The sequence below is a fragment of the Chiloscyllium punctatum genome, chromosome 22 (assembly GCF_047496795.1).
Source record: "Chiloscyllium punctatum isolate Juve2018m chromosome 22, sChiPun1.3, whole genome shotgun sequence".
Lineage (NCBI taxonomy): Eukaryota > Metazoa > Chordata > Chondrichthyes > Orectolobiformes > Hemiscylliidae > Chiloscyllium > Chiloscyllium punctatum.
Genome location: NC_092760.1, coordinates 66617636 through 66634812, shown reverse-complemented (window position 1 = coordinate 66634812; position 17177 = coordinate 66617636). Strand labels below are relative to the sequence as shown.

Below are 17177 nucleotides of genomic sequence, written 5' to 3'. Positions count from 1 at the left end.
CCCACCCAATCAGAGTGTAATGTATTTTGTTACTGTGAAACAATGGCCCTACTCTCTCCATCTCTCAGTTAGGTTACTGAAGAGGTGCAAGGGAAAATATTCATATAGCATTCATTCGACATAATCTGGCTCCCCTTTTCAGTGGGTCTAGTTTCTCTTATGTATACAATTTTACAGCTGTGATAAGGAAAATGTGAAAAAGCAGTTGCAAACCTGCAACATTTTTAACTTGCACTTCCTCTCTCCAACTGCTGCTTGACCTGCTGAGTGTTTCAGCAATTTTTGTTGTTATTAATGCGGCAATGCTGAGAGTCAGCTCATGGACTATCACCTCTCATATTCTTGAACCAAGCAAGTTGCAGCTGGAAGCCAGCTTTAAAACATTGACAGAGGATTCACAGTAATATGTACACTTGGAAATAATAATTGTGGACTCAATTTCAATACGCAGAGTGTCTGCAGGATCATCCCTGCATGATTTCCAATACTTTAGTTTGCAAAGGTGATGAATTTGTTCTGTGTGCATCCATGTTCTCTCTGTGCCATGGTGTGTTTTCTGCGTAAAATTATTGTCATTTTTGAGATACATGATGAGTACTGAATAATGCAGCAGTGCTCACCCATCCCTTAGAACTCCACCTTCCTCTCAATGCTCTCTCTAGCACTGGAAGAGGGCTCAGGAGAGGGGAGTGACCTGCGTGTGGGTGGTATCAACATTTCCCCTTATCTCAATCTGCCCCCAACTCTGTCTCCATCCACATGCGGCACACTCCCTTCGCCTGAGCCCTCCACCACCCCTCAGTCCCCCACCTGTCCATTGCCTACTTCACTTGTCCCACACGCTTCCATTTAAACCCCTTCAACTAGACCACCGCCTCTTTTTTTTCGGCTATGGGCATCCGCTGGGCGTGTTGTGAAAATTCACCCGGCTTCCAAGGGGTTAACAGGCCACACAGCCCCCAACCCGAACCCTCCCACCCTCCCCCTCCGGCCACACGTACATGATAACCCAGCAAATGTTGACGCTGCAGGCACAATGACGCGAGTGAGCATCACAAAATTAAGATCCATTTATCAGAGCTGAGTTACTGAGGGACAAATTAATTGTGACCTCATTTGTTTCACTCTCCTTTCCCGCCACTCGCAGTAGCCCTGTCTGTCTCTCTCCTTTTGCTCATATCCAATCGCTCTGATTCCCTGTTTATTTGATGTACACGAAAAGGGGGAAGCCATCCAAAGAAGTACACTTAAACCGAGACCCCAACGAGAAAAGTAGGCTTTGAGCACAAACACGTGAAAAGTTTTTTTAAAAAATGACTTCCAAAGTTGTTTTAAGAGAATAGTTGTATACAATATGATCTTTATATAGAATCAAATATATAACAAGAATTCTGCTCTGTGGGTATTATATGTCAGCGCCTTCTTTGATGTTCCCTGCAGAGTTCCTTTGCTTTTCTGCTTTGCTTTCCCTTGTCTGTCAATGACCTAACCCTTTCCCCCACCGCCCCTTTGGCTCTTTCTCTGCCACCCCTCTTTTTTTTGGTTGCACCGCTCCCTCCCTCCCTCCCTCCCTATGCTCCTCCTGCGGGAGCACTGACCCGAGCGAAGGTCGAAAGCGAGGCTTCGCTGCCATCAGCTCCCGGTTGCCGGTGGGTCGGAGGTTCGAGCCCTGGGGAGGGAAGAGAGCAGAAAACAAGGATAGCTCACCTTTAAACCCAGTGCCCTTCCTCCCCCCCTCTGCCTGCCCACCTTTTGCTCTCCAGGCAGACATTCCGCGGTCAATCTCTTTCTCTCTGTCTCCCCCTCCCTCTCCGTACCCCCACCTCCCTTCCCCTTACTTCACCCCCAAACCCATCACTCCCTTTATTCTCCTTCTTCACCCCCCCCCCCACCCCACACCTCTCCGCATTGATGAATCGACTCCTGTGAAGACCCGAAAAGGACAATCCTGGATTCCCGAGTCAACCACAACACACAAACACACTCAAAAAAAAAACACAAACCGAGGTAATCTTTATGTTTGTGTGTGTGTGTAAAAGCAGAAACAGAGACCTTGTGCGTTAGAGAAAAGGGAAACTGGGGAAGGAAGGAATGAGGAAGAGAGAGGGGAAAGGAGGGAGAGAAAGAAAGGAAAGGGAGGGAGAGAGGGAAGGGGAAGGGAATCAACCACAAAAGCCCGGGTCGGCGCTGCTGGGTTAGAGGTGCCTTGCCATTACAGCGCGGGAGAGAAACAGAATGGCTTGAACTGAACCTTTTATTTTCGAACGTTGTGCTGCCAAAAAAGCGAATGTATCGGATTTAATAGTTCTGAGAAATTTGCAACGCTCTCGAGGTCTTGTTAGTGTCAGATAGAAACTCTCCCTGTTTAACCGGTGTGTTTGGGGGGGGGGGGGGGGGGGAAGGGGTGTGGGGTAATGATTTCGCTTTTGCCTGGTTAATTTTTTTTAACACACGTCTTTTCATGGTTGCGATCTTTTTAAGCAACTGCGACGAAGGCCGGGCTCTTGTGTGCGTGTATTTTTTTTTTGCTCTTTCTCTAACCTACCGCACAAAAGGCAAGATCAGGATCTCATGCAAAGTGCAATTACTGACCTCTTACACCTCCCTTCGCCGTTTGATTTCCTCTCTCTCTCTTCCCCCACACCCCCGTCCACACTCGTTTTTAGAACAAAAACAATTTCAGCATTGTTATTTAATTTCAGCAAAATTGCAACCGAGTTCGGTGTTGATGCAGGTAATTTAGGCGCAAAAAGCTCAATTTGAACTATTGATCTTTATGTCAATGTATCTATTAAAAAACAATTTTGCAACAATTTGCGAAGCTTTGAGTGCATGGATATTTGTAAACATCTGAGCGGCCTAGATTTGTCAAATATTAGGCGAAAGGGAGGGATTTCTTTTTTGTTTTATAAAATTGGCTAAAGATAGAGAGTGATAAATTACAGGCACCCTGCATTAATTAATGTCATTTATTTTGCATTTTGCAAATTATCAATAAAGCACATAGATGAAGAGAAGGGAGAAACATTTGAGCCTCTCAATACAGTTTAAGTAATGATGTTAGAGGGGGCTTTGCATGGTGAACTGCTCTCGTGTTTTATACTGTGTTGAATTAGATATTCGTAGAGGGAAAAAAAAGAACCTGAATAAGTGACGGCAGTGGGGTTAGCTGAGGGAATGAATGACGTTTGGAAGAGGGGATGCTGCGGAGTAGTGGCAAGTGAGGAATCTCTCTCTCGCTACCAAGCGGGTGTCAAGGCAGGAGACCAGAGGCCAGGCAGAGGAAGCAGATCAGACTGGCTTTCTTAGCATCTCCTCGCCTCTTGGAGTTCAGGTCCAACAAGCAAGTGGGGTCTATCTCATCTAAACCCTGTGCTGGATGTTTTAAAATAATATTTACGTTGAGAGATTTATTTACATGGAGTCGTGCTATTTTGTTTTAAAATATAGGTTGGGGGTGAATGGGTTTCACAGCATGGAATGATCTCTTTCGTCCCAAGTTCATGTACTTGAGCCTGTTTCCTGACACGCCTGGGTATAAATTTTGACACAGACAGTGCCCAGCCGTGTTATTCTCAATTGGAGTCAGCTTTAGAATCACTGGGAGAATTTACAGTCTGGACAAATTGCATTTAGGAAAAATACATTACTTGCAATGAGCAATTTTATTTAACCGTATTTTGGGTGAGCAATAATTTTAAAGGGAAAAATGTCCTTCTAATTCTGGAAATTATTGGATATCTAATCTGTTAAACGCCTCTTCCCCCACGTAAACTTATTTTGATTTAATTTTTCTGTAAGTCGCCCAATTTACAAGTTGTTTTGTTTTCTTTCTAGAATTGCGCATTTTTTTTAAGAAAAGACTCTCTTTATAATTTAATTTGGCAACTATTTTCCTGGTTGGAAGGCTGGACACGTACAAGAACAACCGTCCCACAATGTGCTGCCTAACATCTACCGAAGGAAAGTTGTAAATGGATTTTGTCGAGCACGGGATGATGGCTCATGGAATTCCTTCGCAGGGGAAAATTACCATCACGGTGGACGAGTACAGCTCCAACCCAACACAGGCTTTCACTCACTACAACATTAACCAGAGTCGCTTTCAGCCACCCCACGTGCATATGTAAGTAGATTTCACTTCATCTAGTCGGGTCTCTCTGGGTCTGTACTTCAATTAAAAGCAACATGCACCTACCCCGTATTGAGAAATTGAATTCCCGTTGCGTACTTCTAATGGAACAAAAACAAAACTTTAAGGCCGCCCAGATCTAGATTTGACTTTTATTTTTAAACGCATTTCTGCTGTAAGTCATTTAATGTACGCAGAGGGCTGAACATCTAAACACGTCTTGTGATTCATAGCAGTCTATAATTTTGACTTGGAATCGACAAGTAAATTGTTACAGCAGGTTACTAACCTATTTGTCAATTTTCTGTCAGAAGCTGAGGGAATGTGCAAATACCTAGCCCTGAAGAGCTTAGATATATCTAAACCCGTATCTTAATTTTGGCTGACTGAGTAAAACAAGAGATGGTTTCCATTACTGCGCTATCCAGATAGTTTATTATATTTAATGAGGCAGTGTTCCTTTCTTTTTCTGTTTGCTGGATATGTAAGTGATAGTTTGATACTGTCATAAAATTTCAGGCAGTACGTACTATGTTCTTAAACTGTTCCTGATTTTCTGTGCAGCATCTATTAAAGTTTGATTGGAAAGTTTTCATGATGGAACCATCAAAGGCATGATTTCTTCATATTTATTTGACTGCTGCTATTAAAGGGAGTCGGTCTGCAGACCTCAGACAGTGTAGCTGGGTAGGGGTGGGGGGGAGAGGAGTGTTAGTAACTGTATTATGTGCAAACTTATACCTGACTTTTTATGGACTTAGCTGTTAGGAATCTCTCTGCATGAAAAGCAAACTGTTTGCTAGGAGTCATTTTCTTCCTGTTCTTAGAAACTGTCAAAATAAATCAAAATTCACTGCGTGGCACTTGAATAATTTACAGATCTGTAGGAAATCAAAAACAAACACACATAGTTCACAGCTATTACCTATCAATGTCTGACTTTGGCTTATTGATAAGCAATCGCCACTATTTGGTTCAAGAAACAGCATGCTTGAGCAAAAGTAATATGTTTAGACACCAGAGATGAAAAGTAAAATCATTTTAAAAGTGATTTTGATGTTGCATTTTTTTAAATAGGGATTGCATGTCAGAATTGAAGTAAGATATATGTTCACACAATAGATTGTAAATGTCAGACACAGGACTCATGATAGGAACAGTGCGCAAACAGAGGCTGCACAATAGGTACAATATTTAAGTGCAGTTACACAATGGGACACTTGTTAAAAAAAACAGGATATACAACGGGAGCATTTTTTTTATAAAGCAGGCCGACACAATGGGGAGTCTAAATGCATGATGCACAACGCAGGCAGTGTTCAAATGTAAGATTCACAGGGGATTCAGTTTTGAATTGGTGGGTGCACGATGGTGGAACTGTGACTTGATGTGTGATCACAGATGTACAATCTCTGGTACCTGTAATTTGTCGAAGCAGAATCATATGGGTGCAGGAAAGCGCTCATTGATCTCTCAGGAATGCCTTTCATTTGAGATGGTTCAATTTCTGAGAAAGTACAGTAATTATGGTGGAATGAGGAGTGGGTGGCAAGATAAAACATCCTGCTATTTTTTCATTAAGAAATATTTCACCCATCTTAGTAACTAGGTAGTGAAGGTGTTGTTCATAAGTGGAATGAACTCCCGAATTTGAAATAGGCAGTTCCAGAATGCCATTGCATAAAGTGGATTAAGAACAAATAAATCTAAATGGAGTGAAATCCATTTCGGTCCCTTTTTCAAAGCCGAGGCAGTAATACAGTACTTTGAGTAGCTGCTTCTAATCACTAATGTGACTACTGATGTCATATCAGAAGAGAGAATGTTTATTGCAGAAAAGACTCTCAGACTATTTCAAAGAGAACACTGAATTTCATGCTACGTATTTCAACAAATAATGTGTTGAGTTCTTGAGTGTTTCCAAGACCATAGTACAATCTTAAGAGTTCAGACAATGGTTATGAGCTGCTTGAACTTTGCTCCCACAGTTTATGCAGTCATTTTAACCTCAGTTAAATGTCAAACTGGTAACTCAATCCAAGCAACTTGTTATCCATTGTAATGAGTGACATTACTGATGTACTTCACACATTAAGCTGTTCCACTTTCACTTACCTATTGAAGTAGTCACATTAAAATACATTTAACTTTACATTTTCTAAATTTTAAACAAAAACATACTGTTTTAATGAATGTGGAGAATTCCTGGAGAGTCCAGGTAGGCTGACCACATGCTTGCAACACTTGCATTTATGAAAATAGGTAAAGAAAAGAAAGAGTGGAAAAACTGAGATATGATGTATCCTACAGTGAAGTAGCTGTCAGCAATCACTTGCCTAATCCACAAATAGGGATATAGTGTAAAGGTAGTCAGGCTGGGGGTGGTAATTCTAGTCCATTAAAGAATTATTGTTTTAATGAGAGGGTAAGTTGTTGGTTCAGGAGAAGTATGGAACAAAAAAGATCCAGCAAGGGGAATGACTAGGAGAACGAATTGAGCCAGCTCATTCCCCACATAAACACCACTTTACAATTTGGCCCAAGATTTGGGTTAAATATTTAACTACAATTCAATGATAATATTTGGATGAAACTCTATTTGGAAAGGAGTTCTCTTGTGTGAAACAAGCTCATGTTAAAGGAAGAAATTGATTCAAAATTTAGCAATTGTATTGAAAAGGTATTCTCGTTCTGTAAAGAAGCACCTTTTGAAATAAAAATACAATTATTCTGTATTTCTGAATCAGGCAGTGGCAAATTTGAACAATTGTTCAAGCAATGAAAAATGTAAATATCTGTTTAAAGATTTAATGTTCTCTTATGCACAGGTCTCTTTAATATCAACTTCGCTAGATCCACTTCCCTGCCAATCCTCTGTACCCTTGCTTTTCTTTTTCTTTTCATGTAATAGTGTTCAAAAGGGAATGGGATAATGATTGAAACTGCCTCCATCACCCTCCCAGGCAGAGCATTCCGAATCCTAACCACTCAGTGCATTTTAAAAAAAAAGGTTTTTCCCCTCCAATCCCCTCAGTTTCTGTAACAAGCAACTTAAAATCAATGTTCTCTGGTTCTGTACATGGTCACCAATGGGAACAACTGCTCTGTCCAAATCCCAGATGGTTATGACTGCTTCCTATCTAATCTCCTCTCAATTTTCTCTTTTGTAAAGCGACAGCCCCTGTTTCTCCAATCTACCCAAGTAACTGAAGTACACCATGCTGGAACTATCATCATAAATTATTTTTTCCACTCTTTCTAATGTTTTAGGATCTTCCCTAATGTATGCGATCTGAAAATGGACAATAAGACTTCAGCTGAGAATGAAGCAGACACTTTTAAGATTCATCATAACTTATTTGTGTTTATTTTCTCAGCACCTATTTTTAAAGCCATAGATCCTGTATGCCTCATTAACTGCTTTCTTAACCTGTCCTGCCACCTTCAGCAATTTGTGTGTATATGGCCCCAGGTCCCCCTGCTCCTGTTCCCCACTTAGGATTGAATATTTTATATTGCCTCTCCTGGATCTTATCCTGTGGATAGGCACTGATTGTTAAACTGCCGAGTATGTAATAAGGTTGGTGTTCGGGCAAGACCTTTATGCTCCAGGGAGTCTCACTCTGTTGTCAAATCGGGCTCTGACTTTCAATTCAGACACACGTTTACTGCAGCCAGTGTGAAGAGAGACCCTTGCTATGTGTGCCTTTATTTTCTTCAGTACCAATTACAAAACCAATAAATTTACGGCTTATGCAGTTGTACAATCTGTGCTACTATGACTAAAAAGTCATATTAAAATCGTGTTTGTGCTTTTTAAATAGACTTGCTAATCATGAATAGCTATGTGAGAAGAGAACGAGGAGTGAACCTTGAGAGCTGGCACCCATGTGATCGGCCAAATGGCCATCTTCCAAATGTCACTACGAATACTGATTAAAGATATCTTTATAAGGCTAGATCAAAAAATATTATTCAGCACTGGTTAGGATTTATGTTTAGAGTTTAGAACAAAAGAAAGAAAGATTTAATTTTCTATAAAGTCTTTGAAATGTTCACCACATTTGAAAGTGTTTTCAAACCATTGAAATTTGTTTGAATTGAAGTTCCTGTCGTAGCTTTGGAAATGTGATATTTGATTGGATTTGTTTATTTATTGCCATGTGTACCCTGTTACACAATACAGTGAAAAGTAATGTATAGTATCACCATTCTCCGGCACCATCTTAAGACACAAAAGTTAACCAAACGCTACAATATAAGGGCAGACAAATGTAGAAATAAAGTGTCTAACTTTGCAGTCCTCCTTGATAAGCATTCCCTCAAGGGCCATGGACCTGGTGGCCTGGTACACGATCCCTTCGCTGCACTGCTGCTGCTGCTGGAATGAAAGTCACCACTCTTCAGTGTCATTTCATCTCCACGGATGCCACTATGAATCCGTACCGGACCTCGCCAATGCGGATGCCACTGATGGGCCAGCGTCGTGCCCGGCAACAATCTCAACTCTGCCGACACCATGAGTTCGTTTTGGGCCCACCTTGCCGATGCAGTTGGCTCTTAACCGGCCCGAATTTGTCTCAGTTGCTGCCTCCATGTATCTGCCCTGGACACAGACATCGCCAGGAACCCAAACTCGCCTCCACCACCACCACAAGTCTGCTCTGTGGGGCCCACTCGCTGCCACTGATGCTGTTGTCATGACCAAGCTCTTCACCAAGAGGTAAGTGAAATAAAATCGAAGTAAAACAAAACGAGAAGAGAAAAGAAGAAATGAAACAAGAAGGGAAGTGAATGGCGTGAACGAGCTCTGGGCTTAGAATCCCTACTCCAACACCACATTACTGACATTTGGCTAAGGCAACAGCTGAAAGACCAGACTGGTTTCCAAGTGTTCTGTTCAATCCTATTTGTTTGTTCATTCAAAAGTGAATCCCCTTTTTAAGGTTTGTAGCTCTGTTTATCGCAGCAAGTACCACACTTCACTTTGTTAGCGTTAATATGTACTGCAACAGTCATGTGACAGTAATTCAAGTCAAAATAAATTGGTATTTGGAAAAGTATGAGCTAAACCATGAATCTTAGCCTGGATCTCTTAAAGATAAATAGTGTTTGACTAATGTGATTGTGTTCTTTGATCAAATAGTGCAGAGTGTTGATGAAGGTAGTGTGGTTGATGCTGTGTATGTGGATTTTTCAAACCCATTTGGACAAATTACCTGGTAATAGCCTTGCCACCAAATCTAAGCACAATTGAAGGGCTTTGGCATGCTACATTAGGGAGATTGTTAAGACTTTAGAGTGGAGAGGAGATTGACGAGACTGGAATAGTACCAGGGATGAGGAACTTCACTTCTGTGGATAAAGCTCAAAGTTTTTCCTTAGATGAGAAAAGATTTGATTGAAACGTTCCAAATCATGATTTGAATACAGTAAATAAGAGACTATTTCCAGTGGCAGGAAGAGCTCAGATTTAAGGGGAGATGACATCAGGAATAAGTTAGAATCAGTGGTTTGGAATGCAGTGTCTTAAAGGATTGTGGAAGCAGCTTCAATAGCAATGTACAAAGAGAGTTGGATAAATATTTACATTTTGGCTGGCTCTACAAAAAAAGCAGCACAAAGAGAAAGGCCTCCTTCTGTCTATAATTCTAGGAAATCTTAATACAATGCATTTATAGTGAGGAAGTAATTACACTTTCTTTCCATTGATCATCCAATGGATAGAAACTTAACATTAATACTGTGCTTACATTAGCTGTCACTCTGGGTTCATATGGAGCTGGGATAATGCTGACAGTTCCATGTGAGCAGCACCCTGAGAACAGCAGGAATTCATGCTCATATGAAATGTCAATTCTTAATTTTTTTCCTGATTCATTCTTACAGGGACCCTGTATAACTGTAGCATAAACTCATTACTTTTGTATTCAATTCCCCTTGCAATAAATTGTAACACTGTTATTTTCCCTAATTACTTGCTTTACCTGCATACTAACGTTTTGCAATTCGTGGACACTTAGATCCCTCTGCACCACAGAGCTCTATATTTACATAAAATAATTATTTTTTGTCCTACCTATATAAATGGGCAATTTCCCACATATTTCATTAGCCCCATTTTTACCCACCTACACCTACTCTCTGATTCCTATTACCCTATCAATCTTCCATCTGACCTAGTATGTTACTCATATGCTATGGGCTAGTAAATGTATTAATGTGATTAACTAGACATAACAGAATTTGTAGATGCCATGACTCAATTCAACAAAAATCCAAACCACCTGTGGCCATAGTGGCCCTTAGCAGCAAGATGTCTTTTATTTTCTCTCCATTCCTTCCCTGCTCTTCCACTCACTGAATTAGTTGAAATTCATTTGTGATTGTCTCAAAAAAGATGCTCCTTGTCTTTGAGTGTCATTTAGATGTGAAGGACTTGCACATAAATGATGTCTTTCTCGGCCTGCAAAAATTCGAAAGCATTTTGCATCCAATGCCAAACTCTTTACAGTGAAGTCACTTTTGTAAAACTGGGAAATGTGGCACCCAGTTTGTACACAGGCAGCTCCCACAAACAGCAGTCTAACAATGAACAGAACCGTTTGTCTTTTTGGTCATGTTGGTTGAGGGGTTTATAATAGCCAGGATACCAAGGAAAGAACCATCTTGCTTTTTGAAGTCTTTGAAATATTCAAAATTGTTGCACTGCACTAATCTGTTTTTGGGGAGTGGTATCGAAGGTAGGAACCCAGTACAGTGTTACATGACACTTCAGTTGAAAGTCTAGATTTTAGAAAAGTGAGTTGGTGGCTGCTTTGGGAATCTTATTTTACTGAGTCATCGCTCTACCTGTGGTTACATAACATTGGAGCAGTCTGCAGAAGGGGGTGAAACTGTTGTGAACCTCAGCTCTTTTTTTTTAGTTTTAGTTTTCTTGACCAATTTGGAAAGTTCAGCCTTGCACTTTGTTGTCACGTAACTTGCTTGCTCCATAAAGGCAATGGAGTGACTATTTAATCTCGGTGAAATAGATTGTCGAAAGCAATTCATTTTCAGGCAGATGGTTTTCCACTGTTCTCTGTGGAGTGGGGATGTTGTGGAATCCTATCCAAGCATCACCACTCTCTTAGATACCCCCACTAATCCTCTCCACCCTCCCTTCCTGCAAATACTGACATAGCATCAGGGAGTCTCAACCAAGGTAATACCATTTACAATACAGCACAGGAACAGGCCTTTCAGCTCACCAAGTCTGTGCTGATTTCTAGTTTTTATTTAGACCCGCTACTTATTACCCATCTGTGATTTCCATCCCTCTGTTAACCTCATGTCAATCAAGATGCTAATGTGTCTGCTTCCACCACCTCCATTGACAGTGCAATTCAGACACCCACCACCCTCTGTGTGAAAAACTTCCCCACACTTCTCTCCTAAACTTCCCCACACTTCTCTCATCTTAAACCTGTGCCCACTTGTAGTTGAACTTTCCACCCTGGGAAAAGGCGTCTGACTGTCTACCCTATCTATGCCTATCATAATTTTGTAGACCTCTGTCACGTCGTCCCTCAGCCTCCATCTTTCCACTGAAAACAATCCAAGTTTATTCAACCTCTTATCAGACCTAAAACCCTCCAGACCAGGCATCATCTGGAAAACCTTCTCCGCACCGTCTCCGAAGCATCTACATCCTTCTGGTAGTGTTGCGTTCAAAACTGCATGTGATATTCCAAATGTGGCCTGACTAAAATTTTATACACCGGTAATATTGCTTGCCAAACTATATATTGGATGCCCTGGCCGATGAAGGCAAGCATGTGGTTATGCCTTCTTGATCACCATATCTACCTTTATTGTCACTTGCAGGCATCTGTGGATCTGTATGCCCAGATCCCTCTGTATATCATTTCTCCTAAGGGTTCTGCCACGAATTGTATAATTCACACCTGAATTTGATATTCTAAAATGCATCACCTCGCATTTGTGGATTAAACTCCACCTGCAAACTTACTAATCAGAGCATCTACATTTTCCTCTAGATCATTTATGTATATGACAAGCAACAAAGATTCTAGCTGTGATCCTTGTGGAACACCACTAGTTAGTGATTTCCATTCCGAAAAGTCCCTTCCACCTCTAATCTCTGTCTTCTAACCCAGTTCAGTATCCACCTACCTCCCCAACCCCCCCCCCCCACACACACACACACACAATCCCATGAGACTCTACCTTCTGTACCAGCCTGCAATGAGGGACCTTACCAAATGCCTTCCTATACCTGAAAAAAAATCTTTCAGTTGCAAAACAGCAAGCGTTTTTTTTTTCACATTTGATTTGCTTAGAATGGCAATAAGCATGTAAGTAAAGTTCAGGATATGATAAAAGACAAGCAGCCGTCAGGGCCTAATTGGGTCGCAAGGTGAGAGCAAGTTCCATTTAGCCCATTTTAGCCTAACCTTTCAGAAATCCTCTTCTCTGTGCAATTACATTGTCTAAGTTGTTCCTTTCATTATTTCCAATATTCCATCTGGGAGTTAGCTCCACATGCTGCATGTGTCGACCATTCTCTGACCAGTTGAAAACAAACTGACTGTTGGCAGCCATCAAGGCATTCTATCTGCCTGTTCCTTCTGTCTTTTTAAGACATTCCTTAAAGTCTATTTCTTTGGTCAAACTTTGGTCCTAATGTTGGTTCAGTATCAATTACACTCAGTTACCTTGGTTATGCTTCATTGCAGACACTATATAAATGGAAGTTGTTGCTAATAATATTCCTAACTTTGCTTTAAGTTGCTTTAAACCTGTGAGCCCCCTCTTGCTCGACTCTCGCAATGTAATTCAAAGTAATTTTCAGGATCGCTCTTTTCCATGACTAAATACACATGCTTAATTTCACTTTTGAAGAAATCTTTTTATTTTCAATTCAGTCACAAACCTCGTAAAGTTGTGGAGCTGGGTGTGAAAACCTGTGTGATAATGAAGTAAACGTGCAATGTGAGCATATGATCAAATCAGGAATAGAATGTGACTCATGAGCATACCGAATGAGGAATCTTAAATACGCTACTGATAGTTGAATCTTTGAATTTATTTTTAAGTTGTTATTAGGGCAGGTTTTGGTGAAAAGGATCCGAGGAATTAGAAGCAGTTGTTTGACTCCTTGAGCCTGCTCCAGCATCTTGGACATTTTAATAAAATCACTTCTCATTCCTCTTATCTCTGAAGGGTTTAGGTCCAATCTGCTGAATCCTCCTCGTAAGACACCCCCTTCATCCAAGAAATCAGTTGAGTGAATGATAGAGGACTGGGAATGCTGGAGATCAGAAATTAAAAACATAATGTGCTGCTGGAAAACTTGGCAAATCTAGCAGCAATGTGTAGAGAGAAACAGAGTTAATATTTCCAGTCCAATAACCCATCTTTGGAACTGCTATTGACCATTCACCATCCTATCAGACTGTACATTCCACATCCCAACAATCTTGCCACTGATAAATTGCCAAGTGCAGAAGGCCATTGTACAGCACAGACAGGCTGAGAACTAACGGCTGCCCTTCTAGGTGAACTGTTAAATGAAGCATTTCTCTGTCTGCTATATTAAGAGAAGTGCTTATTTTTTCAAGCAGTTATGTCATAGTTTAACTAGCAGAATTGTGAGTGTTTGACAGTGCAATGTGTTAGACACCATTGAACTTTGACCTCTGGAATTAAGTTAAACCTTATCTCCTCTCTTCCCCCCCCCCCCCATTCCCCCATTAAAATGAGAGTCGCAACTATCAAAAGGGCATTGGTCATGCTACTGGACTAGTAATCCAGACCTCTGGATTCTATCAAGTTAGAATATACAGTAGTTTAAATCCCACAAAGGAATTTTGAGCATTTAAGTTTGGTTTTGGGAATTCGGGGACTAAAGCTATTGGAGAGTGCTCCTGGATTGTTATAGACGCCCAGCTGATTCACTGATGGAAGAAATCCTTCAGCCTTTATCTGATCTGACATGTTTGTGACTCTAGACCCACCAGCTATTTGGGTTGACAATTAACTACTGTTTAGGGCAGTGTGAAATGGGCAGTAGATTTCAGCCTTACTAGTAGGGAACGACATCCTTAACATAATTAAGATTAGCTTAAACATATCCTCCTGTTGTTGTTTGTGCCTTTGCTACTTTTACATTTGATAGTTCCAGGGTGTTCACCACTTGCTCTGTTACTCCCTGACCATGAGTTAAAATTCTTATCTGTGATTTTCAAAATTCCTCCATTCCTGAGGAAGGGCTTATGCCTGAAATGTTGACTCGCCTGCTTCTCGGATGCTGCCTGACTGTCTGTGCTTTTCCAGCATCACACTTTTATACTCTAATTTCCAATATCTGCGGTCTTCGCTTTTTCTCTATCCCAGGGCACGCCTGGCTGGCCTCCCACCATTCTGTGTAAACCTGAGGTGGCTCAAAATCCTGCTGTCTGCACTCCAACTCGCCCAATCACCCTTTGTTCTGTTACTCCCTGACCTACACTGGTATCTGGTTAAGTAATGCCTTAAATTAAAATTCTCATCCGTGAATTTCAAATTCCTCCCTGCGTCTCCCTGCCCTTTCTATCTCTGTACTTGTCTTCAGGCCCACAACACTCCGAGGTCATTTGTGCTTTTATAATTCCATCTACTTGAACATCCCTGATTGGAATAATTGTTGGCTGTGAAATTCCCTTCCTCTTTTCTTTCTTAACACAATCCTTAAAACCTCCCTTGTTGACCAAGCTTCCAAACCTCTGCTCGGTTGTAACCTTAAGTGACTCAGTGTCTAGTTTGGTTTATTAATATTCCTGATGAAGGGCTTATGCTGAAACACAGATACTCCTGCTCCTCGGATGTTGCCTGACCAGCCGTGCTTTTCCAGCACCACACTCTTGTTGGGCCGTAGGGCCTGTTTCCACACTAAGTAATCTAATCTAATCTCTTTGACTTCGTTTATTAACAATATGCAAAGTGCTTTGGGATATTCTATTACATCAGAGGCACTATTAAAATACAGGTTATTGCAAAAGCAGAAAATTGGTGACTATATTTTCTGACATGATAATGACTACGTTTGAGAAGTAACTAATTGTCTGTAAAGCCAGTCAGAAGGTTGAGGGTGTATGGAAGATTGGTTTGTTGTTTCACGTAGTTTGGCCCAACTGCTATTAAAGTTCTAACTGATTCACTTTCAAGGGAAGCTGTTCATCCCTACTTGGGTATTAACCATTGCTCTTTCTCAGGCTGAAGCAAACCATCAGCAAGTGGGCCTGAGGTAGATGCTTTAAGGCAGCACAGTTTAACTCCATCCTTGGTGCTGCTCCTAATACATTAATTGTTGTGAGAACTCTGACATCTCTGCAGCCTGTGCAGCCCAGTTATCTTGTGTGTTATTTCAACACCTGTCATTGTTTCAATTTTATGTAGATAGCAAAACCATTGTCCAGTGCAACTCAGTTGTGTGCCATCAATATGCCTTGTTTCAGCATCTGAATATCATGATTATTGTAATAGGATTTTCACTGCGGCAAGTCTTAGCAAACCCTTAAGATTGTTCAGTATGCTGGTCTAATCAATATAATTTCCTTGCTAACCGAAAAGGTACATTTCTGTATATCTTTGTTTACGTAACATCACTGTTTTGTTGAAATGAAAGGTCTTCTGTTTTGAAATATATGTAATTTGGGACCATAGATTAAATTTCCTATTTTTCACTCTGTCACTTCTGCAGTTCTTATGGCATGTTACACTGTTGTCTTTGTCTTAAGGGAAACTTGGGCAGTCATATGATAGAAACTATGTACTCTTAAGTGTGTATCAAAAATAGCTTGCACCCTTTCTTTGTGCCATGTGATATTCCACATCCAAACCTCAATGGTTAAAGTGCACAGGGATGGACCGTGTGAAACCAGGGAGCAAGGGGACAGGAACCCTTGAGCGTGTATCTCAATGGCTGCCGAGACTCAATTAACACTCTCTTAGAATGCATGATTTGGAGGTGCCGGTGTTGTACTGGGGTGTACAAAGTTAAAAATCACCAAACACCAGGTTATAGTCCAACAGACTTATTTGGAAGCACTAGCTTTTGGAGCGTTGCTCCACAACTTGTGGTTACTCCACAATCACCTGATGAAGGAGCAGCGCTCTGATAGCTAGTGCTTCCAAATAAACCTTTTGGACTATAACCAGATGTTGTGTGACTAACATTAGAATGCAGTGACTGTTGATATATAGGCAAACTCCGAAACCATATTAGATTAGAATCCCTACAATGTGGAAACAGGTCCTTTGGCCCAGTAGGTCCACACCGACCGTCTGAAGAGTAACCCATCCAGACCCATTTCCGTCTGACTAATGTACCTAACACTATGGGCAATTTAGAATGACCAATTCACCTAACCTGCACGTCTTTGGATTGTAGGAGGAAGCTGGAGCACCTGGAGGAAACCCACACAGATACAGGGAGAATGTGCAAACTCCACACAGACAGTCGCCCAAGGCTGGAATCAAACCAGGGTCCCCGACGCTGTGAGGCAGCAGTGCTAACCACTGAGCCACCTTGCCGCCTGTACCACTAACTTCCTGCAAATAATACTAATGACCAGTTCTGGCTTTTGTTGATTTATACTGCACAGAACTTACTACTTTCCTTACTTTTCCAAAGATCTTTAACACCCACCTACCTTTTATTTCTTATAAGATCTTATAAGAAGACAACTTGCGTTTAACCGTAACCCTGTTGCACCCTTCAGATGTTAATGTTCCAAAAAACTTCTAAACAAATGAAGTACTTTTCAAAGTAAAATCATTGCTGCAGTGTAGAAAACACAAGAGCCAATTTGTGCGCAGCATGCTCCCTCAAAAAGCAGTATAGTCATGACTAGATGATCTGTTTGAATGATCCTGGCCAAGGTAAAGGAAGGAATCTCCCCTGCTCTTTTTCAAAATTGATCTTGTACACTCAGCTGAGGGGATATTCAGCGCTATGCATTAATAAAGTGGTGGTGCTTTACGAAAACCACTCTTCCTTAGC

At 41.1% G+C, this 17177-nt stretch overlaps 1 protein-coding gene across 6 annotated transcripts in view; it reads left to right on the top strand.

The window, feature by feature from the left end:
* Positions 1–1579: 1579 nt before the first annotated feature.
* Positions 1580–17177, top strand: part of LOC140493744 (metallophosphoesterase MPPED2) — a 193188-nt gene continuing 177590 nt past the window's right edge. The window contains exons 1-2 of one of the 6 annotated variants that reach the window (XM_072592572.1): positions 1580–2007; positions 3838–4126. In XM_072592572.1, the coding sequence (XP_072448673.1) occupies positions 3975–4126 (152 nt within the window). In that variant the 5' untranslated portion in view covers positions 1580–2007; positions 3838–3974. Of the gene's footprint in view, positions 2008–2713; positions 2735–3261; positions 3335–3483; positions 3685–3837; positions 4127–17177 lie in introns of those variants that run through there. The other 5 variants (XM_072592571.1, XM_072592566.1, XM_072592570.1 and 2 more) reach the window with 5 other exon arrangements.